Source organism: Myotis daubentonii, chromosome 12 (genome assembly GCF_963259705.1).
Source record: "Myotis daubentonii chromosome 12, mMyoDau2.1, whole genome shotgun sequence".
In the NCBI taxonomy this organism is placed as follows: domain Eukaryota; kingdom Metazoa; phylum Chordata; class Mammalia; order Chiroptera; family Vespertilionidae; genus Myotis; species Myotis daubentonii.
The window spans coordinates 69,380,512-69,406,339 of NC_081851.1; the positions used below are offsets into that span (position 1 = coordinate 69,380,512).

Here is a 25,828-nt window from a genome sequence, read left to right on the forward strand (position 1 = left end):
CTGGTCTGCTGTTGAGAGTCTGTATAATATTCTTTATTTCAGTCAGTGTATGCTTAATTTCTAGTTGGTTCTTTATCACAACATCGAGGGTTTCGCCAGTCTTCTTGAGGATCTCACTACATTTATCGGCGGTCTCACCAGTCTTCTTGAAGATCTCACTACATTTATTGGCAGTCTTTTCGAGGGCCTTATTAAATTTATCGGCAGCTTCTAGACCAGGGGTGGGCAAACTTTTTGACTCGAGGGCCACAATGGGTTCTTAAACTGGACCAGAGGGCTGGAACAAAAGCATGGATGGAGTGTTTGTGTGAACTAATATAAATTCAAAGTAAACATCATTACATAAAAGGGTACGGTCTTTTGTTTGTTTGTGTGTTTTATTCATTTCAAACTGGCCGGATCCGGCCCGTGGGCCGTAGTTTGCCCACAGCTGTTCTAGACAGTTCTTTAAAGACCTTAAAAGTGTGGTTTTGAACTCTATATCCAGCAGTTTGCTTTCCTCCCATTCTGTCGTTTGTGTCCTGTTTCTTTGTCTCAGCATTTTTTATGCTTCGCTGTGTCGATAGAGTGCCTTTCTGTGCTAAGTGTCCCAATTACCTGAGGTAGACACTCTTGGTGCACCCCCTTGTGGGCTTTGTGCACAGTCTTGTTGTAATTAAGCCTTGATTGTTGTAGTTATCACTGTGAGGAATTGACCTCCAGGCCATTTGGCTGTGTGAATCAGCTGTGTCTGCAGTGGGAGAACTTCTGTGCTGGAGACACCCCTCTGGGGCTAGACTTGCTTCGATGGGGCTTTGGTGCTCACTGAGTCTGCCCCCTGAGTGTGTCTTTTATGGTTCCACGGAGCTGCAAACTGGATGATCCCACTCTGACCTCTGGGCTTCCTGGCTCCTGGATCTCTAAGGAGGTGCTGATGGAGCCTTTTCCTGAGGCTATCCAGCAAAAGTCTCCCTGCAGGGCTTGGGCGGGGCAGGTCCCACAGGATCAACAGAGCGGGGTTAGCAATTATGGCTGCTCTCCATCTTGCCTTCAGAGGCTCTGCTTCTCAGTGTCCCAGTAATCGCTGCAAGCCCCACGGAGAGAAAGCTGCCCCAGGGTTCTGAGCGATGCCGGACAGTCCCGCTTCTCCCGTATGAGTCTGGGTCCCTAGAGACTCGCCCGGAACTGGAGCTCAGAGCCTGAGACTCCCTCCCGATTGAAAACGACAACCACGCCCTCAGCCACCAGCCCGCTCCGCACCTTAGTACTTTACTTCAGCACTGCGCCTCCTCTGAGTCTCGGTATGCTTTTCTCTTTCCTCCTAGTTGTAGAACTTCCACTCAGCCAGCCTTCCTGTGGTTCTGGATGATGTCCATTCCGTCTTTTAGTTGTATTTTTGAAGTGGTTGTGCGAGGCAGCAAACTCCGGTGTTTACCTATGCTGCCATCTTGGTTTTCCGTTCCTCTTTTTTTCAGACCCTCAATCTGTTAGTCTCCTTCCCTTACCCTTTAGATCAGTACTGTCCAATAGAATTTCCTTCTGTAATGGAAGTGTTCTGTATCTATGCTGTCCAACACAACAAAATAGCCACTAGCTACATTTGTCTATTGAGCACTTGAAATATGGCAAGTGTGACCAAGGAACTGAATTTTCAATTTTATTTTAACTTAAATTTCAATAGCCACTTATGGCTAGTGGCTACCACATTGGACACTACGGCTCTAGCTTTTACCTGGGTTTATTTTCAGCTCTTGGCCATCTATAGCCTGTTTTCGGATACTCTGATTTTATTTACCCCATTAATCTTCTCTTCTAAAATTTGAACACTTATTACTCTAACAACTCTCTCCTTACTAGGAAAAGAATGCTTTTCATTTCTGTTAGCAAAGACTAAATTTAGTGTGCTAGCCTATGCTCTCATCCCCTGCTTTCTGTCTGCTTCATAGTTTACCCAAAAATTTTCTTTAAGGAAGTGTCTTGTGCTACAGCTTCCCTGACATGAATTTTCCATTTAAGGATACATATTATTACCTATTCTTGCTAATTATTTGTAACTTCTTGTCAGAGTCTTGAAGAGGGTAAATTGTTTTTGTACCAAAATATTAATAAATTTAGCTATACATGGTAAGGCAGATTTTAAACAAACCATGGTGATTCCTTTTTAAGGACTGATACAGGGCTTTTTTTACTCTGGATTGATTTTACATAGCAAAATAGACATCTAATAATTTTCCTCTTAGGTTTAAGTTTTAGGTGAGCTGTTTTTGGATCTAGAAACTAAAAGTTTGTTTTTTGGAATACTTGACTCATTAATTTTAAGTTCCTTTAGAAGTATTGATGTAGAACTGTATCAGAAAAAGTCTTATTTATCCTCATCTCTGTTAATGTGTATGCTACTCCTGGAGAGAATTGAGATAATTGGTGGAATCATGTGAGTTCTCTGGTATGGTTACGACACATGCAATTGGGGAAAATTTGGGATTGTGAGGATTTTAGCTTTTAAGATCACAACCACTTGAACAACAACCCAGACCTCAAATTGTGGGAATGAGTGGAATAAAGGCGAGACAAAGCCAGGACCTGCTACTAATATTGTGATACATATTTTTAAAGCAATCCCTGTCAATAGTGAAAGGAGGTATAGTCCAGGCCTATATTCCTTATGCACTAAGGACCTTTTTTGGAAGGGTAGAGCTGAATGTATTAAAAGTTCTGTCCCTCCTCTGTGCCTCCCCAGTTTCAACTTTTTAAGTTTAGAAATTGTTGATATAAGATTAGGAAACAAGCAAAGTCATCAGACTAGAGCAGTGGTCGGCAAACTCATTAGTCAACAGAGCCAAATATCAACAGTACAACGATTGAAATTTCTTTTGAGAGCCAAATTTTTTAAACTTAAACTATATAGGTAGGTACATTCAACTTTTAAATTCATGGTTTTGGTCTTCCATTTTTCTTTGCTTCTTCTTTGTAGCCATCTCAAACAGGGCACCTAAAAAAATGTTTCATTTTATTATAATAAAGCCACCAACACAAAAGAATTACAATTCTTAAATTGATGACAAAAATACCTGTAGGATTTGCAGCTGGTTGGAAAAATACAGGTAACTTTATGCTTCAAGTAGGTACTTTTGTCACCCTCGTGCGATTTGCGTACCCGACTAGCACTAACCACTGCACAATGAGACTGCTGACTGACTGGCTCACTCAACTCTGCATGAATCGCACATGCCTCCCCAGCTGCATATCCCGCAGCCCGCCTGCGCTGCGTCTTCTGTTGCCCGACCGACCGATACCCCCCACTTCTTCTAACGCCATTTCTTCAAAATAGACTCGCCCAGGCCGAAAACCGACTTCTGCGCATGGGCCACGAAGTTTCAATCTCACTGTACGTGCACTCACATGGTATTTTTGTGGAAGAGCCACACTAAGGGGCCAAAGAGCCGCATGTGGCTCGCGAGCTGCGGTTTGCCAATCACTGGGCTAGAGAAACAGTTAGCAAGATTCATAATGTCTAGATGTGGCTGGAAACAGGAAAAGCAGTATTAAAGAAGGCCAGACTGCCCTGACTGGTTTGGCTCAGTGGATAGAGCATCGGCCTGCAGACTGAAGGGTCCCAGGTTCGATTCCGGTCAAGGGCATGTACCTTGGTTGCAGGCACATCCCCAGTGGGAGGTGTGCAGGAGGCAGCTAATCGATGTTTCTCTCTCATCGATGTTTCTAACTCTCTATCCCTCTCCCTTCCTCTGTAAAAAATCAATAAAATATATTAAAGAAAAAAAAGGTCAGACTAATAAACTGGAAACAATATCATGGTCTTGGAAGTCTTGACTTTTCATTAGCCACATATGCTACAGGCGCTGTTTTAAGTAGTGGCTGTACAATGTTGTTAAAAGTTGTCTCTGGGAATTTAAGGTAAATGTATTATGATATAGGAAGATCTAAGAAATAACAATAGAACCCCATTGTCAGTAGCTTATGATGTAGATTAAAATAGCATAACCTTGCCCAGTACTCAGCATCTATAATAATAAAAGTGTAACATGTTAATTAGACTGGACGTCCTTCTGGACGACCTTCCGGACGAAGGCTGGGCTGTGAGGGAAGCCCGGGTCCCAGGTGCCAGAGGGAAGCTGATGCCGGTAGCCAGAGGAAGGAAGGCCTACTCTTGCACGAATTTCGTGCGTTGGGCCTCTAGTAATAATAGAAGATACTAACAGCAAGGTAATAGCAAAATAAAAATTGTGGTTCAGATAAATTGTTTTGAACTGCCTTTGATTCATTCCTTTTCTAGAACTTACCACAATATTGAATATTTGTCCTTGGTTTACACTACAATGAAATGTTCCATCAAGATCTTTTCTGATTGTAGGTAGTGTGTTAAAATGAGAGTAGAATGGGCTGTATGTGGTGTTTGGAAGGTGGAGATGAGAGGTACATATGATGTCATATAGAATTCATGTTTACTCTAGCAGCTCTGATATTCTTAAGAAATGGATAAATACTGGACTACCAATAGTGAAGAATGATTTAATCTTTCATTAATGGGTCATGCATGGTATAGATATGGACATTTTAGGTATATGTTATATATTTATGAATGTTCTTGTAGTCCAGTGAAATTAAAGTGGAAAATCTGTAGTTAGCAGTGATAGGAGCAGCATGCAGCAGAGCAGCTCCAAATCAGTTGCAGTTATTAATAAAGGTAAAGCAAACTAATTGTGCCTATTCCTTTTTCTTATTTAGGGCTTTTCCTCTCAATCTGACATCACTTTATTTCAAATGCATTGTAAGACAGGAAGAACATTGAGATAGTATCAAAACCCACTTCCTTTTATGTACAAAAATAAAGAGCTCTGACAGCAAAACTGATACTTCTAGTTGAAAATTGATAGAAACTCTCTTGATATAGTTGTACTTTTCAGCCAAATAGGAATAGAGAACAGAACTTTGAAATTCAGCCCAATATTAAAACTAGTTTATTAATTTCCATGTAAAAGTGGAAGAACTTAGAAGCTTGTAGTATTTAGTTCTTAGTTTTCAGACAGGAAACAATGTTCAGAGAAGAGCTTTATGAAATTCCAAGCTAAGGTAAGGTCGAATGACTCCAGAAAAATGATTAAAATCAACTTTTTCTGTTGCTTTTTTGGTAGGATCATAGCTAAGTAAGTCTATGCCTTTTCCCCAAAATAAAATATAAATACTGCAGCATGAAGCAACTGCAGAAATATTTTTTATCTTCTAAAAGAAACAAGTTTTTCAGATTTTAGTCTGCTTTTAAAGTATCTTACGAAAAACATTAAATGTGAAATGTATCTTTTCACCTACAAGAAATTACTAGTTCTTTCCAGGAGCATGACCTAATGTTAATTTTACTGCTTGTCCAGAACTATTTTAAATCAGGAATTTGCTATATATTGTGTTTTCAGTTGAAATACCATAGTCCTTCCTGTCCTCTAACATTTATATATATATGTTAAGTTGCTGAATGGGGATGATATGTATAGAAATATCTCCTTTAAAAAAGGATACTAGGGAGAAAAACTCCTTTGGGCAAAGTTAACTTATGTGGGGAGAGACCTTTGGGAGAGATGTTCTCTTTCTCTTCTGGAGTGGTTGGTGGCTGAGTTGGGAGGTTTTAGCTCTGTCATGTATTAAAGATGGCTACACTATTAGGACTCGGATAATTAGGGTACCCAGAAGCAAGGGAAGGTATTCAGGTATGGCCTCTCCATGTTTGATTATGGGACTGTTTGAATATCACGAGGAGCTAGTCTGCCCAGTTTGGAGTAGACTACACTTGCTGTGGGAAGAAGGGCCTTAGAATGGTAACAGTCTTCTCCTGGAAATGAAATTCCCCTAAAAAAGACTGTCCTGTAAATAAGAACTTTCCCTCTAGAGAAGGATTAGTGTTTTTGAAGATTAAAACAATTTTGGAAACTTCACTTGCTATAATTGTTTTAACCATTAATCCTTCATCTATATAAAGCTAAGTTTTAATTTTTATATTACTGCTTCATTATTTCTGATACCATCTAATATTTCAGAGGGGCCCATTGAATGTTTTTAGGAGAAAATAAAATGTCAGTGATTATTTACTAAAGCTTTAAATTCAAATGTATCTAGAATGAATAGTTCATATCCTGTTGATGTTACTCAATATAATAACCATCCATTGAAATGGGAAATTCTCAGTGCTATAATATATCTGAAAAGCAGTGTCTTCTGCACATATATTCAGTGAGTGGTACATAAATATTCAACAACCTGAAACTACTTTAGTAAATTATGCAAAACTGGCTTCAATGAGCATCAAGTTTTAAATGTTTTTCTGAAACCACTTTAGTTTTCTCCACAAGGTTGCTCTTTGATTTTTTGGGTAACATTTTTTGTTTTGTTTTTAAATCAAATAAGTAATGGCTGATCTTTTGACTAGAATTTGTTTATCTGTTGTTGTGTCTATATGTTTATATGAAACATTGTTGTTTCTAACCAGATTCTAAATGTTTTTAAATGAGTGGTTTTAATATGTTGAGCAGTTCACATTGCAGAACCAGTAGATTGGAATATAATCTTGAGAAGTATTGTTTAGGCCATTCCTTATTTACAAAGCTAAAGAAACGTCTCTATTTAAACTATTTGCTACATTTAATCTTTTTCCATTATGTACTATTTGCCAGGTATTTGGGAATTTGGGAGAACAATTCGAATAAGGTGTGGGTTCCACCCATATCTAGAGGTATAGAAATAAGCAGATAATTAGCAAATACTTAATAAGTAGCAAGTGTTTATGTTTATCATATTGGGACAGAATTAGAAAAGAGAGTAGCTTTACCATGGTTAGTATTATATGAGACATAGAAAGATTTAATATATTCTTCCCTTGAGAGTATAACTTCTCTTGAAGACTAGACATATGGAAAGAAAGTATATGTAAAGGCAAGAAGGTGGAAGTGTGTATACAGTGTTTTCAAGAAACCATAGGAATAAAAGTTTGGCTGGAAGAGGGGATTTGTGGGGAAAAAGAAGAGGAAGGAAGTTGGGATCAGACTGTTAATCTTTATTGCTAGTCTCCATTATTTATAGTTTGTAGGTGTACATAAAGTAATTTCTTAGGAAAATTAAGATATGTAGTATGGATCCGAGAATGGCAACACTGCTGACTCAAATTTTCATAGCCACATACCAAGAGGAACACGATTTTTGTTTATAATGCCTGCCCAGCATGGCTCAGTGGTTGAGCGTCGACCTATGCATCAGGAGGTCATGGTTCTATTGCTGGTCATGGCACATGCCTGGGTTGCGGGCTTGATTCCTAGTTTGCGGCATGCAGGAGGCAGCTGATCAATGATTCTCTCTCATCATTGATATTTCTATCTTTCTCTCCCTCTCTCTTTCTCTCTGAAATCAATAAAAGTGTATTTTTTTAAAAAAGATATTTGTTTATAGGCCTTTTTCTGTTGGTTTTATCCTCTTGTCTTTTCTGTTGGCTTTATTCACTTGTCCAGTTACTATCTGAGTTAATATACTAGCTTTGATTTATTTTTCTACCTAATAGAGTTTATATTAGTTCAGTTTATTTCTAACCATTGGTATATAGGGCAAAAGAATTCTTTTCCATTCTATTCTCTCATACCTCATTTTATTGCGCTTCACTTTATTGCGCTTCACAGATGCTGCGTTTTTTTACAAAGTGAACGTTTGTGACAACCCTGAGTTGAGCATGTCTGTTAATGCCATTTTTCCAACAGCATTTGCTTCCTGTGTCACATTTTGGTAATTCTCACAATATTTCAGACTTTTTCATTATTACTATATTTGTTATGGTAATCTGTAATGTTACTATTGTAATTGTTTTGGGGCACCACGAACTGTGTCCATGTAAGATGGTGAACTTCACCAATAAATGAATGGCTCCACCAACTGGCCATTTCTCATTTCTATTTCTCTCCTTTGGCCTCCCTATTCCCTGAGATACAATAATATTGTAATTAGGCCACTTAATAACCCTATAGTGGTCTTTAAGTGTTCAAGTGAAGGGTCTCACACCTCTTACTTTAAGTAAAAAACTAAAAATGTTAAACTTAGTAAGGAAGCTACGTCCAAAGCTGAGATAGGCAAAAGCTTGGCCTCTTGCATCAAACACTTAGGCAGATTTTGAATGAAAAGTGCTACTGTAGGCCTGGCTAGTGGGCTCAATAGTTAGGGCATCATTTAGTGCAGTGCAGGGTCATGGGTTTGATTCCTGGTCAAGGGCACGTAACTGAGTTGCAGGTTCGATCCGTGGCTCCAGTTGGGGTTCATGTGTGAGGCAACCAATTGATGTGTCTCTCTCACATTGATGTATACTTGAGTTGGCTTCACTGGTGGGTCCTGGAATCTTTATGCTTTAGTTCAGTTGGCTTTGAGATATGTTTGTGGTTTTGTTTGTTAGAAAGGGCTTTGAGGCAGGTGAGGAAATGAATAGTCTCAGATATATACAAATCATTAAAAACAGCCGAAACCGGTTTGGCTCAGTGGATAGAGCGTCGGCCTGCGGACTGAAAGGTCCCAGGTTCGATTCCGGTCAAGGGCATGTACCTGGGTTGCGGGCACATCCCCAGTGGGGGATGTGCAGGAGGCAGCTGATCGATGTTTCTCTCTCATCGATATTTCTAACTCTCTATCTCTCTCCCTTCCTCTCTGTAAAAAATCAATAAAATATAAAAAAAAAATCATTAAAAACAAAATAAATGTAGTTAAATATTAATACTTTTAAACTTTATTTTCATTATGTCCCTTTAAAAAAATTGGTCAAATCAAAAAGACAGTAACAAGTGTTGGCAAGGATATGGAGAAATTAAAAGAAATTCTACATTTCTGGCAGAACTGTTAAAATGGTGTGTCCATTTTGGTGAACAATTTGGCAGTTTCTCAAAAAGTTAAAAATAAAGCTACAATTTATATATGAACCCAGAAGAATTCAAAACATATGTCCAACACAAAATCCCAGTAATGAATGTTCTTTTTTTTTTTAATCCTCACCTGAGGATATTTTTCCATTGATTTTTAGAGAGAGTAGAAGAGAGGGGGAGAGACAGAAAAAGAGAAACATCCATGTGAGAAAAACACATTGATTTGGTTGCCTCCCCCACACACCCTGACCAGGGCGGGGGACGTCTAAGCATGCAACTGAGGCACATACCCTTGACCGGAATCGAACCCGGACCCTTCGGTCCATAGGCCGACGCTCTATCCACTGAGCAACTGGCTAGGGCGCAAATATTCTGTATATAATTGTTCAGAATGCCCCCAAAGTGGAAATAACCCAAATGACCATCAGCTAATGAATAAAAAAATGGGGCATATGCGTAAATTGGAATAGTGTCAAGAGATAAAAAGGAATGAAGTATTGATTGATACATGCTCTGACCTGGATGAACCTTCAAAACATGCTAGTGAAAAAAGCCAGTCACTAAAAAGCACATACTGTATGATTTCATTTATTTGAAATGTCCAGAATAGACAAATACATAGAGACAGAAAGTAGATTAGTTATTGCTTAATAATAGAGACATTGATTAGGGAAAAAGGAGTGACAGCTAACTCATACAGGATTTTTTAGTGGGTAATGAAAATTGATTGTGGTGATGGTTGCACAGCTTTGAAGATATATGAATTGTATGGTATATAAGTTACATCTCCGTAAAGATGTTGTATAAATGCACTGAGGTTATGGTTTTTTTCTTGTTGCTCAGTCATCTCAAGAATTATCCAACTTTATTTTTGTGTGATATATTACAATGATTTTTTTTAAATGTCACACTTACTGTATGCAGTTTTTTTCCAATATATAAACTGTATCAGCAGTCGTCTACCAGTGGTCTGCAGACCACTGGTGGTCCGTGAGAAAATTTTGGTGGTCTGTAGAAAAGTTTGGACATTATTTGCATTTTTATGTTTTATTAATCCTAATAAATAATAATAAACAAAATATTCTAAGAAATTCTTATATTGTGACTGAATGACAGTTTTCGCCTTTACAGTGCACTAAATTCACGTAATGTACTAGAGCAGGGGTGGGCAGACTTTTTGACTCGAGGGCCACAATGGGTTCTTAAACTGGACTGGAGGGCCGGAACAAAAGCATGGATGGAGTGTTTGTGTGAACTAATATAAATTCAAAGTAAACATCATTACATGAAAGGGTACAGTCTTTTTTTTTTTTTAAGTTTTATTCATTTCAAACAGGCCGGATCCAGCCCGCGGGCCGTAGTTTGCCCACGGCTGTGGAGTCTAGTACAGTGATGGCGAACCTATGACATGCGTGTCATAATTTTTTTGGTTGATTTTTCTTTGTTAAATGGCATTTAAATATATAAAATAAATATCAAAAATATAAATCTTTGTTTTACTATGGTTGCAAATATCAAAAAATTTCTATATGTGACACAGCACCAGAGTTAAGTTAGGGTTTTTCAAAATGCTGACACGCTGAGCTCAAAAGGTTCGCCATCACTGCTCTAGTACATTTAGTGAATTCCCCTTTCTAGTAACTAGAGAGGGGGAAATGAGAGGTGCAAGCGGCTTCAGTATTGTTTCAACCATTACAGCAGTCACCCACTCCGCGATTAACCGATTCTCATCCAGTTGTTTTATTTTATTTATGTATTGTATGTAACTGTGTATTTTCTTTAACTGTTACATTTAATGGCATCAAATAGTTTGCTTTTAATAACTATCATTTCCTGTTTGGTTTTAGATTCGAATGAAATAATCCCATAATGAGGGGAAAAAAGCAAAGCATTTCTTTAGTAAAACAAAAGATAATGTATCCAATGATAATAGTAACAATAGTAATATGTGTACTTCACTTAACTGTGAGCTGATCAATGAATCAGTCTCCACAGTCCTCGTCAGGCACCATTAGGAAGAACATTCGAACTGGTGACGGAGAGAAGAAAAAACTCCAAGTATCAAGAAAATATGATTCGAACTACTTGAAATTTGGATTTGTTTAAGAACCTGGTAGTGAGTTGGATGCATGGCCACTTTGTGTTGTGTGTTCTGAGAGTTTATCCAATGATGCCATGAAACCTTCAAAACTCGAAAGACATTTGCAATCAAAACACCCGGATTTAGCTATAAAACCACTTGAATATTTTTCAAAGAATGCGTGAAAATATGCAAAAGCAAGTAATTGCTCTAACAAAAATGACTATTGGAGATAAATCCTTATTAAAGGCTTCTTTTTTTAAAAAATATATTTTATTGATTTTTTACAGAGAGGAAGGGAGAGGGATAGAGAGTTAGAAACATTGATGAGAGAGAAACATCGATCAGCTGCCTCCTGCACACCCCCTACTGGGGATATGCCCGCAACCCAGGTACATGCCCTTGGCCAGAATCGAACCCGGGACCCTTCAGTCCGCAGGCCGAAGCTCTATCCACTGAGCCAAACCGGTTGGGCAAGGCTTCTTATCTGATAGCATTTTAGATCACAAAAAATAAAAAGCCGTTTATGATTGGAGAACAATTAATTAAGCCTTGCATGTTACAAGCCTGTGAAGAGGTTTTGGGAAAGCAGGCTGTCCAGAAATTGAAAGCAATTATTATGTCCGCTAACACTGTCAAACGCAGAATTGAAGACATGGCTGAAGGCATTGAAAATCAAGTTATAAAAATGGTGAAAAAATCACCATTTTATTCAATTCAATTTGACAAATCAACAGACGTAAGTAATAAGGCACTTCTCCTTTGTTTTGTGAGGGTTGAGTGTGAAGGAGAGTTACAGGAAGAACTACTTTGTTTGCTCAACTTGCTGGGTGCAGCAACTACCTCTGAGATTTTTGAAGCACTTAATAGTTATTTCCTCGAACACGGAATTGAATGGGAAAAATGTATTGGAATACGTACAGACGGTGCCGTAAACATGACTGGGCATCTTTCAGGAATTTTTGCAAAGGTGCAAAATGTTGGTCACCCAGACATTTTGTCTACACACTTTACTATACATTGTAAGCAACTTGCGGTGAAAAAAATGTCCCCAGAACTACATGAGGTATTATCAGATGTTATTAAAATTATAAATGAAATTCGACACAAAGCGCTCAATTCTCGAATATTTGAGGCACTTTGCGAAGAAATGGGTTCCCAGTATACTCACCTTCACGCTGAGGTGAGATGGCTGTCAAGGGGCAAGATACTAACCCAACTGTTAGCCCTACACGAAGAAGTCAAAATATTTTTTCCAGCGGCAAAATAATCTGAAATTACAAGAACTCTTCTCTGATGATAAGTGGGTAGCCAAGCTTGCATACCTGGCAGATATTTTTTCACTATTAAATGAACTAAATGAACTTGCAAGGACAACTTAAGGATGTGTTCACACTGCGAGGTAAAATGAATGCTTTTTTTTTTTTTAATTAAATCTTTATTGTTCAGATTATTACATTTGTTCCTTTTTTTTTCCCCCCCATAACTCCCCTCCTCCCAGTTCCCGCCCCACCCTCCGCCCTCACTCCCCACCCACTGTCCTCATCCATAGGTGCACGATTTTTGTCCAGTCTCTTCCCACATCTCCCACACCCCTTTCCCCCCCAAGAATAGTCAGTCCATTCCCTTTCTATGTCCCTGATTCTATTATAATCAACAGTTTATTCTGTTCATCAGATTATTTATTCACTTGATTCTTAGATTCACTTGTTGATAGATGCATATTTGTTGTTCATAATTTGTATCTTTACCTTTTTCTTCCTCTTCCTCTTCTTAAAGGATACCTTTCAGCATTTCATATAATACTGGTTTGGTGGTGATGAACTCCTTTAGCTTTTCCTTATCTGTGAAGCTCTTTATCTGACCTTCAATTCTGAATGATAGCTTTGCTGGATAAAGTAATCTTGGTTGTAGGTCTTGGTATTCATCACTTTGAATATTTCTTGCCACTCCCTTCTGGCCTGCAAAGTTTCTGTTGAGAAATCAGCTGACAGTCGTATGGGTATTCCCTTGTAGGTAACTGAGTTTCTTTCTCTTGCTGTTTTTAAGATTCTCTCTTTATCTTTTGCTCTTGGCATTTTAATGATGATGTGTCTTGGTGTGGTCCTCTTTGGATTCCTTTTGTTTGGGGTTCTCCGCACTTCTTGGACCTGTAAGTCCATTTCTTTCACCAGGTGGGGGAAGTTTTCTGTCATTATTTCTTCAAATAGGTTTTCAATATCTTGCTCTCTCTCATCTTCTGGCACCCCTATAATTCTGATGTTGGTACGCTTGAAGCTGTCCCAGAGGCTCCTTACACTATCCTCGCATTTTTGGATTCTTTTTTCATTTTGCTTTTCCGGTTGGATGTTTTTTGCTTCCTCGCATTTCAAATCATTGACTTGATTCTTGCGCTCCTCTGGTCTGCTGTCGGGCGTCTGTATAATATTCGTTATTTCAGTCTGTGTGTGCTTAATTTCTAGTTGGTTCCCCAATATAAGATCGAGGGTCTTATTAGTTTTCGTGTAGATCTCATTAAGTTTATCGGCAGCTTCTAAACAGTTCTTGAGAGACCTTAAAAGTGTGGTTCTGAACTCTATTTCTTCCATTGACAATTTTGTCCTGTTTCTTTGTCTCCGCATTTTGTTATGCTTCCTTGGTGCACCCCCTAGTGGTCTTTGTTCGCAGTCTTATAGATAAATCTTGATTGTTGTAGCTAATTCCAGGGAGGGTTTGACCTCCAGGCCAAGTGGCTATGAGAATCAGCTGTGTCAGCAGTGAGAGAACTTCTGTCCTCTAGGGAGGTGCTAATCTAGCCTTTGCCTGAGGCTATCCGGCAAATGCCTCTGTGCAGGGCTTGGGCGGGGCGGGTCGCACAGGATCAACAGGGTGGGCCGGAGAGAGCAGTTATGGCGGCTCTCAGTCCTGTCCCCAGGGGCTCTGCCTCTCTGAGTCCCAGCACCCGCTGCAAAGCTCGGAGAGAAAGCTGCACTCGCTCTGACCGAAGCCAGACAGTCCCGCTTCTCCCGTTTGAGTCTGGGTCCCTAAAGACTCGCCTGTATCTGGAGCTCAGAGTCTGCGACTCCCTCCCGATTGAAAACGCCAACCGCGCCCTCCGCCGCCAGCCCGCTCTGCGCACTCCGCACCTCAGAATTTGACTTCAGCACTGCGCCTCCTCTGAGTGTCCGTGTGCGTTTCTCTTTCCTCCTAGTTGTAGGACTTCCACTCAGCCAGCGTTCCTGTGGTTCTGGGTGATGTCCCTTCCGTTTTTTGGTTTCACTTTTGAAGTAGTTGTTCAAAGCAGCAAACTCCGGCGTTAACCTATGCCGCCATCTTGGTTCCTCCTCTGGGTTTCTTGATTCAAAATGAATGCTTTTCAAAAGAAAATATTACTGTGGCAATCATGATTGGCTGAAAAAGATCTGCAAATGTTTTCAAACTTTGATGACTATATGAGAGAGGAGGATATCAACCGGCAGGTGGTAACCATTGTTCAACAGCACTTACAGTCATGCACAGAATCTTTGGTCATTATTACCCAAAGAAAGAAGATCCCAGACATGGCAATATGTGGATAATAGATCCATCTGCAGCAAACATTGAAGACAGCAATTTAAGTATGAATGAAAAAAAAAGCCTCATCGGTCTATCATCTGACTATAGTTCAAAGCTAAATTCCAGTCATCCTTATCAAGACCCCATTTTTTATCTCCATTAAAAGTGAATACCCCTTGGGGAGTGAAAAGTAATGAAAATTTTGATTCAGTTTTCAACAACATATTTGTGCGAAAAAACATTTTCATCTGTCACAGCAATTAAAACTCGGTACCGGTCTTGGCTTGAAATAAATACGGCTCTCCATCTTGCAGTAATGGCATTGGAGCCAAAAATCTATAAACTTATTTCAAGCAAACAGGAGTAAATATCACACTCTAAAATTGTGTAATCCTGTATAATGAAGCCTAATATGCAAATCGACCGAATGGTGGAACAACCCATCACTATGACGCGCACTGACCAACAGGGGGCAGACGCTCAACGCAGGCGCTGCCCCCCAGTCCACAGGCCCCAAGGCAGGTGCCAGCGGGGGATCCCCCGATTACCCATTTGTCACCCCACAGATCGGCCCTGATCACTGGCCAGGCCTAGGGACCCTACTCATGCATGAATTTCGTGCATTGGGCCTCTAGTACTTAAATAAGCTTCAATTATTTCGTAAAAATTAAACTTACTTTAATAAATTTGTTACAATTAAACAACCTTTGAAGATTTTGTTATGATTAAATAAGTATTTAAAATGTTATATTAAATAGGTGCATTTCATATTAATAAAATGGAAGTGCTCTGATCATTATTTTACAAATGTATTTATCTTTTTAAAAAAACGTTAGTGGTCCCTGGGATTTAAAATTATGAATTTAGTGGGCCGTGAGCTCCGAAAGGTTGACGACCGCTGAACTGTGTCATAAAGGTTGAGATATAAAGCTAAAGCTACGTAGGTAACTCAATTTAATATTGTTTGCTCTTGTCCTCTTTAAAGTGTTATTTACTGTGTATTCTTTTCTTAAGATATCTAAGAGACAATTGAAATGCTCTATTTCAAAACTTTTGTATTCCAGTGAACAATGCTTCTGCATTTTCATGTTAGGTAGCTACCTACCAACATACTTGATGTGGTACCTTAAAGCTCTTTAGCCCACACTATGGGATTCCATTTTGCTATTAAGCCTTTTCATTCCAACTACTATGAAAGGAGAAGGTATTAGTAAACAGGTACTCTTCAAAGTCATCACTGACAGTAGTGATTGTTTTATTTTTATTGTTAAGGGGTCTGAATCAACAATTTATCTCACATAGATAATGCACTGTTAAACTCTATAAAACATAAAGATCAAATGTGCTTCATTATAAGAGGTATAGGCTCTTGGAGGGGAAGACCAAGGTTGGGCTAAGAGCTCTGGGGTATAAAACAGCTAGTAATGAAGAAGAGAGTGGTTTGTTTTGTTAACCTACATTGCTTCCATTAGAGAAATCCTCAAGTGCCCTCTCACCCTAGTAGCCCTAAAACTGCTGTTTTAAGAGATGTGGAAATATCAGTATTAAAGCTGTAGTAGAGTTTTTGAGGTGGAATGGCCTTATTGCCTTTATTTTAAAGATAGGGAAAACTGGGACCTATTCTATCAATCCAGGTTTCTTTCACTATATCATGTTGTTAGATTTACCTTAAGAACATACATACTGTCCAACAGGCTCTAGAATCTTTTCTAAGTTTATCTAATTTGGTGACTAATGGTTTATATTCTGCTTCCTGTTTCTTCAATCAGTTCTTTTGAAAAATTAAAGAATGAAAAGGTATGAATACTAACGCCCACCCCTCCCCATCCTATCATCCTTCACTAGAGCTTTCTGAGGAAATAAACTGAAAAGGGAGGCTGTTTGCCGTAGAACTCCAAAAAGAAGATCCTTCCCAAAAGTGTTTGGTCACAGTTCTTAATACAGGTAGCAGAATATGATTGGGGAAGGCATGGTGCTTGATATCAACTCTGATAACAAATTTATCATTGTCATTTTCCTCCTTAGTATCAAGACTATCACAGCCATCCTCTCCGCAGTCAGGTTGCCCATCACCCACAGTTCCAGCAGGTAAAGTCCTATCTCCATCACAGAAGCACAGCAAGAAGGCGCTAAAGCAGGTAATTATGCTAGTCTCTGTTTATCAGAAGCATAATCTCCTACATTAACAATGCACGACTCTGGCAACCATTAAAAATTTCTTGAAAGGATATTAGGTTCTTTTAAGGAGAAGTTTCATGCAGTTTCCCAATTAGGATTTAATAATGTATGTATCTCTGTGTCATTGGTTTGTGGTATATACTCTTTTTATCACATTTTATGTGTTCCTAATTTGCTAACAGGTTTTTCTTTGTGTATGTGTTCATTTTGAAAATTACGAATAGTTGTTGAATTTTTCAGGTTTTCTTCAGCATTTATCGAGATAATCAGGTAGCCTTTTTCTTTAAATCTAGTATCATACAAAATTCCACGACTAGACTTATTTTTTATTGATTTCAGAGAGGAAGGGAGGAGAGAGAGATAGAAACATCAATGATGAGAATCATTGATCAGCTGTCTCCTGCACACCCCCTACTGGGGGTCAAGCCTGCAACCCTGTCACGTGCCCTTATGGGAATCCAACTGTGACCTCCTGGTTCATAGGTCGATGTTCAACAACTGAGCAACACCAGCCAAGCTAGGTTTTTTAATGCTAATCCATACTTAGCTCTCTAAAATAAACTGTATGTTTGTTACATATTTTTAAATATGTTATGGAATTTTCTTTTTTAAGATAATAGCTTGGGGAAAAAAGATTTTAGCTTGGATTTTGTTGGGAGTTTTTTTTTCTTTGTGCTATCCAGAAACAATTTTGGAATCAAGATTCTTCTAACATCCTAAACTAAATTGTGTAGTCCCCCCAAAATGTATACACACTTCAACAGCTGATAGCTCCATTGATGTTTCTTTCTTTTCAGATTTAACTTATTGGAATTAATAATTATTCAAAGTGTGTATACATTTTTTGGAACACCCTGTATTTTTCTAGGTTTCTGGGGAAATTTTGAGTAATTTATCTTTTTATTGAAAATTCTGTAAATCTCACTTTTTAAAATTGTTTTCCTAGCATTTCAGTTTTAATTTATTTTCTTTTACTAGTCTCTTGGTTTTCTGCTTGTGGAGCTAAATTTGGAAATTTATTTTTCTTAGAAAGTGATCCATTTCACCTGATTTTTTTCAAATATTGGTATAAAGTTGTACATAGTATTCTTATATGTCTCTTTTTTGTTCTTCAGTGTTGTTCATTTATAATGTACTAGAGACCTGGGGCATGACATTCGTGCACTGGGGGGAGGGGGGCGGGCAAGAATTGTCCCTCAACCTGGCCTGCGCTGTCTCACAGTCCAGAACCTCTTGGGGGATGTCTGCCAAGGCGTCCTTAGTGCTGCTGCGGAGGCAGGAGAGGCTCCCAAAACCACTGCTGCACTCGCCAGCCGTGAGCCTGGCTTCTGGCTGAGCGATGCTCCCCCTGTGGGAACACACTGACCACTAGGGGAAGCTTCTGCATTGAGCATCTGCCCCCGGTGGTCAGTGCATGTCTTAGTGACTGGTCATACCACTGTTCGGTCGATTTGCATTTTAGGGTTTTTTTATATAGGATTTTTTTCGCCCCCTGAATGCTGCTAGCCAATGGTTTGTCTATTTTATTGGGCTTTTCTAAGAACTAGCTTTTGATTTTTTGAAATGCAAATGGTCAGTAAATAGAAACTCACTAGTAGTTAAGAAAACATAAAAATAGTGGACTACATTAATTCTCAGATCAGTATAAAAATCTTAATTATATCAAGCATTGGCAAGTGTGTGGGAAAATGGCTACTGTAGTTTGTCAGTAGAATATAAATTATTGTAGTTACTTAGGAGACAGATTTTGTAACATTTATTAAAACTTAATTTTTTATTTATTTTATTTTTTAAATATGTTTTTATTGATTTTAGAGAGTAAGGGAGAGGAAGAGAAAGAGAAAGAGAGAGATTCATGGATGAGACAGAGAAACATTGATCAGCTACCTCCTGCATACCCCTACCAGGGATCATGCCCGCAACCTGGGAATATGCCCTGATCTGGATTTGAACTGGCAATCCCTCAGTGCATAGGAAGATGCTCAACCAACTGAGCCACACCAGCCAGGGTGTATTGATTAAAATTTTAAGTGTATACCCCATAACTAAACAGTTGAACATTTTAGAACTAATATTAAGAAAAATACGTACACACACACATATATATATATATACACATAAACACACAGAATAATGTTTGCATTAAAGTTGCATGCTCTTTTCCACTTAATAAGTCATTTACTTTTTCTTATTACTGAAACGATTGTCTTGTTTCTCACAGTCAGTGTTCTCTTTCTAGGCTCTGAAGCAGCAGCAGCAGCGGAAGCAGCAGCAGCAATGCCGGCCAAGTATGGCCCTCTCCTCCAGTCAGCATCTCTCTCTGAAGGCTGTCAAAGCTGCCAGTGACTCTGTGACTGCCAAATCTGGTAGGTAGATGGGAGTGTCTTTGCAATGGAAGTTTCTTTATTTTTATTATTTTATTTTATTTCTTAATTGAATTTATTGGGTTGACATTGGTTAATAAAATTATATGGGTTTCAGGGGAACAGTTCTATAATACATCATCTGTATATTGTATTGTGTGTTCACAACCACAAGTAAAGTCTCCTCCCACACCATTTATCCTCCCCATTACCCTCTGTTGCCTCTCCCTACCCCCTTCCCCTCTGATAATCACCGTACTATTGTCTGTCTCTGAGGTGGGTTTTGTTTGTCTATTTTGTTGTTTTTGCTTAATCTTTTCATCAATGGATGTTTCTTTTTCTGATAGTTTCATGTTGGTTTTCCAATTTGTACACCGTAGAATTTATTTTTAAATTATTGTGTTTATTTACATAATTCTTGTACTGCCAAATCATTTACTTACTAGTAATCTTTCCAAGGTAAACAGAAAATTTATGCAAATATTCATGCAGTTATTAAAAAATACATAAGTGGGATTTGTATGTTAGAGTGAGATAGTGAGATCTATGAGTAATGTAACTTCCAAGATGTCTTAGTAATATTTGGAAGCTGCTAATCAGTAACCTTAGAAAGCTGATGTTTCCAAAAGATGCTCAAACTGAACTCTTCACAAATTACATCCTTTAAAAAGAAAAGGTTTTGCCCAGCTGGTGTGGCTCAGTAGTTTAGCGTCAACCTATGAACCAGAAGGTCACGGGTTCAATTCCCAGTCAAGGCACATGACTGGGTTGCGGGCTCGATCCCCAGTGTGGAACTTGCAGGAGGCAGCCGATCAGTGATTCTCTCGTCATTGATGTTTCTATCTCTCTCTACCTTCCTCTCTGAAATCAATAAAAATATATTTAATAAAAACAAATCAAAAGAAACTAAAAATATATGCAGCCTTTGAATTTCCATTGGACAGACCTGAAGGCCTTTAGATTTGTTGTTGTTGTCGCTTACTTTGTTTTTAATCTAAACTGGTCTGGATATAGATTTTGTGTTTTATTATGCAATTCATTTTGATGCCAGTTAATTATATGTGCCTGCCAGATTTAAACTGTGCCTTGCAAAACTTTGCATTTATGTTAGGAAGGAAATTTACCACCAAAAGCCAATAATGTGCTGAGAGGAAATAAGGGATTTTACCTTTTTAAAAAATATATTTTTTTGCCCTGACCTGTTTGGCTCAGTGGGTAGAGCGTCGGCCTGTGGACTGAAGGGTCCTGGGTTCGATTCTGGTCAAGGGCATGTACCTTGGTTGCGGGCACATCCCCGGTGAAGGGTGTGCAGGAGGCAGCTGATCGATGTTCCTCTCTCATCGATATTTCTAACTCTCTATCCTTCTCCCTTCCTCTCTGTAAAAAATCAATAAAATATATTTAAAAATATATGTATATATATATATTTTTATTGATTTTTTAAAGAGAGGGAGAGGGATAGAGAGATAGAAACATCAATGAGAGAACATCATCGATCGGCTGCCTCCTGCATGTTCCCCACTGGGGATCGAGCCTGCAACCCTTGCATGTGCCCTGACCGGGAATCGAACCAGCAACCTCTTGGTTCCTGGGTTGACACTTAACTGCTAAACCACACCAACAGGACAGGATTTTACTGTTTTTCTAGGCTTAATTCTCAGACTCAGAACATATTTGCAAGGTCAACTTACCTCATATATAACTACTTTTAGTTAGTATTGAATGGTTTGTTTGATTAATTGATTTCTATCTATAACCTTAATGTCACCAGTCTTTGGTATATTTTTCCCTAGCAGTATGGGAAGGAAAGCAATCAGATGGACAGTCAAGCAGCTCCCAGAACTCAAACTCTAGCTTTTCTTCTTCAGTTAAAGTGGAAAACCCTTTGTTAGGCTTGGGGAAGAAGTCATTCCAAAGGTCTGACAGACTCCACACAAGTAAGTTAATTTACAAAGACTTCTTGTTTTTATCAACTTGTTTTATCAACCCAGTGTCTGAAATTCATCAGCTACCTGGCTTAAATTTACTTCCTGTTTACTTAAGAGGTCTTGACCATTTTCATGTCCCTCCTGTCCTTACCAAACTTTATTCAGAATAAGATCTGTTATCAGGCCATTTTTGTGGTTTATTTCTTTTTCTGATCATAAGTTGCTTTGTCTGGCATTATTTACATTTTATTTCTAACCGTACAGAAAGGGCTTATAATTAAACATGGCAAACTGAACCTTTTTTTCCTGCTCCCTCTGAATCCCACAAAAATGAGAATATGGAAATACAAAAGGGTGAAGAAAACAAGGAGATAGCAGATGGGTAAGCAGTGTCAACAACTTTGAAAGATGAAAACTGGATGGGTATTTCATAGAGCTGAGTAGCAGATGCCAGTAATAAGCAAGCCAGCTAAGGCTGTAGAATACCAGAAAGGTTCCAGAATTGGAGATATAAAGGATCAGGATAGAGAGGGTGAGGCATAGATTTGAAAAGAAGAACCTTCTTTAAGACCCTGGCCGGGTAGCTTAGTTGGTTAAGAGCATCATCCCAGTACGCCAAGGTTGTGGGTTTGATCTCCGGTCATATAAAGCAACCAATAAATGCATAAATAAGTGAAATAACAAGTCAGTGTTTTTTTCTCTCTTTCTTCCTCTCTTTCTAAAAATCAATTAAAAATAAAAAGTTAGTAAGAAGCAGTTTGATGCCTCACCCCCTAGAAGGAGATAGATTTATTTTGAAGTGAAATTAAGCCATATAGATTTCCAATTCAGAGATACTACACATAGCAGAGGGCAGACAATGAGGCAATGTACTGGAGTTCGGGAAATTAAATAAAATACGAATACTGAATAGTGATCCTCTTGTTTGGCTTCCAGAATGCTAGTAGTGAGGCATATTTCTACTACCACTAGTTCCTTACTAACTATGCTCCAGCAGGAGGTTGGTGGATTGGTAACTAAAGAAATGGAATAACCTCAGAAAAAAATCTGCAGGCACATTTATAGACTCGCTACTAAACAGAAATCATCTTGGTGTTCTCCCGTCTACACAACCCACCCAAAATTTTCAGTCAGCCTTTTTAAGTGCCTGTCTTTTAATTATGCCCACTAAGGATCACCTTTGAAGAAAATCCCGTTGTGAGGACAGAATATGAAATATAGACTCAGAAGAAACAGGCGATTGAAGAAGAAAAAATTTAAAACAATAACCTTTTAAAAATTATTTTTTTACTCATTTCTGAGAGAAAGGGAGAGCAAGAGAGAGATAGAAACATCAATGATGAGAGAGAATCATTGATTGGCCACCTTCTGCACAACCCACATAGAGGATCGAGCCCCCAGCCGGTGCATTTGCCCTAACTGGGAATCCAACTGTGACCTCCTGGTTTATAGGTTGATGTTCAACCACTGAGCCATGCTGGCTGGGCCAAATAACTTTTATTTAAAAAAATTTTTAATTGGATTTATTGGGGTGACACATTGGTTAATAAAATTATATAGGTTTCAGGTATACAATTCTATATTTTAAAACTGCAGTATCTATAGAAAGAACTAAAAGATGATATTGTACCCGTGAAAGAATAAAATACTATCCTATCTAATAATAGAGAAACATGGTAATTAACCGTAACTTTGCTACCCTTCCCATTGGCTAATCAGGGCGATATGCAAATTAACTGCCAGCCAAGATGGCGGCCGGCAGCCAGGCAGCTGAAGCGAACAGGAGGCTTGCTTGCTCCAGTGATAGAGGAAGCCAAGGTTCCCCGCCTGCTGCTGCTAGGCTCTGAGCTGTAGTCTAAAGAAACAATGTTGTAATTATAGAAGGTAAATAAACCCCAGAAACCTGCTTTCAGCTGTCAGAGCTGGAGCTAGCAGGACTGCAACAGTGTTACAATTATAGAACCCAAACAAAGCCCAGATAACTGCTTTCAGCAGCCGAGGTCTCAGAGCTGGAACCGAGCCTCAGAGCTAAAGCCGGCTCTCAGCTCCAGTGACAGCCACAGAAGGTAAATAAATCCCAGAATTAAAAAAAACAAAAAAAAAAAAAAAAAGGAGAGGTTGGGAGTTTCAGTCACCCACCAGCCTGAAAACGGCCCTCAGCCCCTCACCCAGACTGGCCAGGCACCCCAGTGGGGACCCCCACCCTGAAGGGGGTGTGACCAGCTGCAAACAGCCATCATCCCCTCATCCAGGCTGGCCAGGCACCCAAGCGGGACCCCCACCCTGATCCGGGACACCCTTCAGGGCAAACCAGCCAGCTCCCACCAGTGCACCAGGCCTCTATCCTATATAGTAAAAGGGTAATATGCAAACTGACCCTAACAGCAGAAGGACTGGGAATCACTGGCACTATGACACACACTGACCACCAGGGGGCAGACGCTCAATGCAGGAGCTGTCCTCTGGTGGTCAGGGCGCTCTCACATGGGAGGAGCTCTGCTCAGCCACAAGCCAGGCTGATGGCTGCCAGTACAGGGTGGTGGTGGGAGCCTCTCCTGCCTCCTCAGCAGCGCTAAGGATGGCCAACTGCAGTTTAGGCCTGCTCCCCGCTGGCAAGTGGCTGCCGGGCTGCCAGAGGGATGTCTGATTGCCATCTTAGGCCCAGTCCCCCGGGGAGCGGGCCTAAGCCAGCAGGTGGTCATCCCCTGAGGGGTCCCAGACTGTGAGAGGGCACAGGCCGGGCTGAGGGACCCCCCGCTTTACCCCCGAGTGCACAAATTTTTGTGCATCGGGCCTCTAGTATTAAATATCAGAAAATAGAGTTCTAGGATATTAAATAATGTGGTAGCAGAAATAAAAAACTATGATAGAAATACAAAACGTTAAAGGTGAAGAAATTTCTCAGAGCATAGGTAGGTCTAAGGCGAGTTTCATATGAGGAGGCAAGAAAATTAGAATGCTAAACTGTGCTGTCCAGTGTCTTAAATAATAGGACTATCAGAAATAAAAAATAAATTGAAAGAAAGGTAAATAATCCTATATAATAAAACCCTAATATGCAAACCGATTGAACAGTAGAATGACTAGTCGCTATGAACTGACCAGCAGGGGGCAGACGCTCAATGCAGGAGCTTCCCCCTTGTGGTCAGTGCACTCCCACAGTGGAGCGCCACTCAGCCAGAAGCCGGGCTCACGGCTGGCAAGTGCAACTGGCAAGTGCAGTAGCAGCGGTGGCAGAAGCCTCTGTGGCAGCACTAAGGAGCAATGACCCGAGCGGTAGGGAGCATCAAGTAGGCGGGCGGTAAGGAGCGAGGGGTTCTGGACTGCGAGAGGGATGCCCGCCTGCCGGCTTAGGCCCACTTCCCACAGGGCGGGCCTAAGCCGGCAGGCAGACATCCCCTGAGGGATCCCAGACTGCAAGAGGGCACAGGCTGGGCTGAGAAATCCCCCAACCCCGAGTGCAAAAATTTCATGTACCAGGCCTCTAGTAAGAGATGAAATACAAGAAAATTCGATAGACTTGAAAGCCACAGATTTCAGACTGGAAGTACATAATTGGTGTCAAGAAATATGAATAACGCCGAACCAGTTTGGCTCAGTGGATAGAGCGTCGGCCTGCGGACTAAAGGGTCCCAGGTTCGATTCCAGTCAAGGGCATGCACCTTGGTTGCGGGCACATCCCTACTGGGGGGCGTGCAGGAGGCAGCTGATCGATGTTTCTAACTCTCTATCCCTCTCTCTTCTTCTCTGTAAAAAATCAATAAAATATATTAAAAAATATATATGAATAAAAGGAAACCTATTCCAAGTCACATTCTTTTGAAATTTTAAAACATCCAGGACATGAGATGATTTGCAAAAAACCTCCAGAGAGAAAAAAATAATTCATTTATAAAAATTCAAGAATTGGCCCTGACCTGTTTGGCTCAGTGGATAGGGCGTCAGCCTGTGGACTGAAGGGTCCCGGGTTCGATTCCAGTCAAGGGCATGTACCTGGGTTGCAGGCACATCCCCAGTAGGGGGCGTGCAGGAGGCAGCTGATCTATGTTTCTCTCTCATCGATGTTTCTAGCTCTCTATCCCTCTCCCTTCCTCCCTGTAGAAAGAATCAATAAAATATATTTAAAAAAAACCTTAAGAATTGGAATGGCAGACATCTCTGAAGCAACATAAAAGCTAAAAGATTGTGTAGACATGCTGACAAAATTATAAAGAAAAGCTATTGCACACTCATTTATATATCAGACCTTTCCAAACTATTACGTTTGAGAATAGAATTTCAGACAACTTTTTTTTCCCCAGACAACTTATTTATAAAAATATGATTAGATTCCAGGTATGGTAATGAATTGTTGTATTTTCCTTAGAGATAGTATCTGCCATAAACTGAATATGCCCTTTGATCATTAATTCCACTGCCAGAGATTAAAAATACTTATTTATTACACAAATACTTGCAGAAGGTATACTAATAAGCCAAGCACAGGTTAAGGGCCCTAGAGACGTGACAATGAATAGAACAAAGTTTCTTCCTTTGGAGGCCTGTCTTCAATTAAAGGCACAATTGTAGTGCCTGGTGCGTAGGAGGCCCTATATAAGTGTTTACTGTTGCTGTTATTTATCATTATTTTTGTTATTACTAGTAATATTTTAAATATCCTGAGATGTGCCCTGGCCATTGTGGCTCAGTTGGTTGGAGCATTGACTCATATACTGAAAGGTTGTGGATTCCCTTCTGAGTCAGGGCATATACCTAGGTTTTGGGTTCATATATGGAAGGCAGCCAATCGATACTCTGTCTCATATTCGTATTTCTCTCTTTTTCTCCTCCCATCCCCCTCTAAAATTAATAAGCATATCCTTGGGTGAGGATTAA

The 25,828-nt window shown here is 39.7% G+C and overlaps 1 protein-coding gene across 4 annotated transcripts in view; it reads left to right on the top strand.

Moving 5' to 3' along the window:
* The window catches only part of ASXL2 (ASXL transcriptional regulator 2), an 87,264-nt gene that overhangs the window by 39,998 nt on the left and 21,438 nt on the right, over positions 1–25,828 (top strand). For 2 of the 4 annotated variants that reach the window (XM_059660366.1, XM_059660369.1), the window contains 3 exons: positions 16,510–16,622; positions 18,902–19,028; positions 20,819–20,962. In XM_059660366.1, coding sequence (XP_059516349.1) covers positions 16,510–16,622; positions 18,902–19,028; positions 20,819–20,962 — 384 coding nt within the window. The remainder of the gene's footprint in view (positions 1–16,509; positions 16,623–18,901; positions 19,029–20,818; positions 20,963–25,828) is intronic. The other 2 variants (XM_059660367.1, XM_059660368.1) reach the window with 2 other exon arrangements.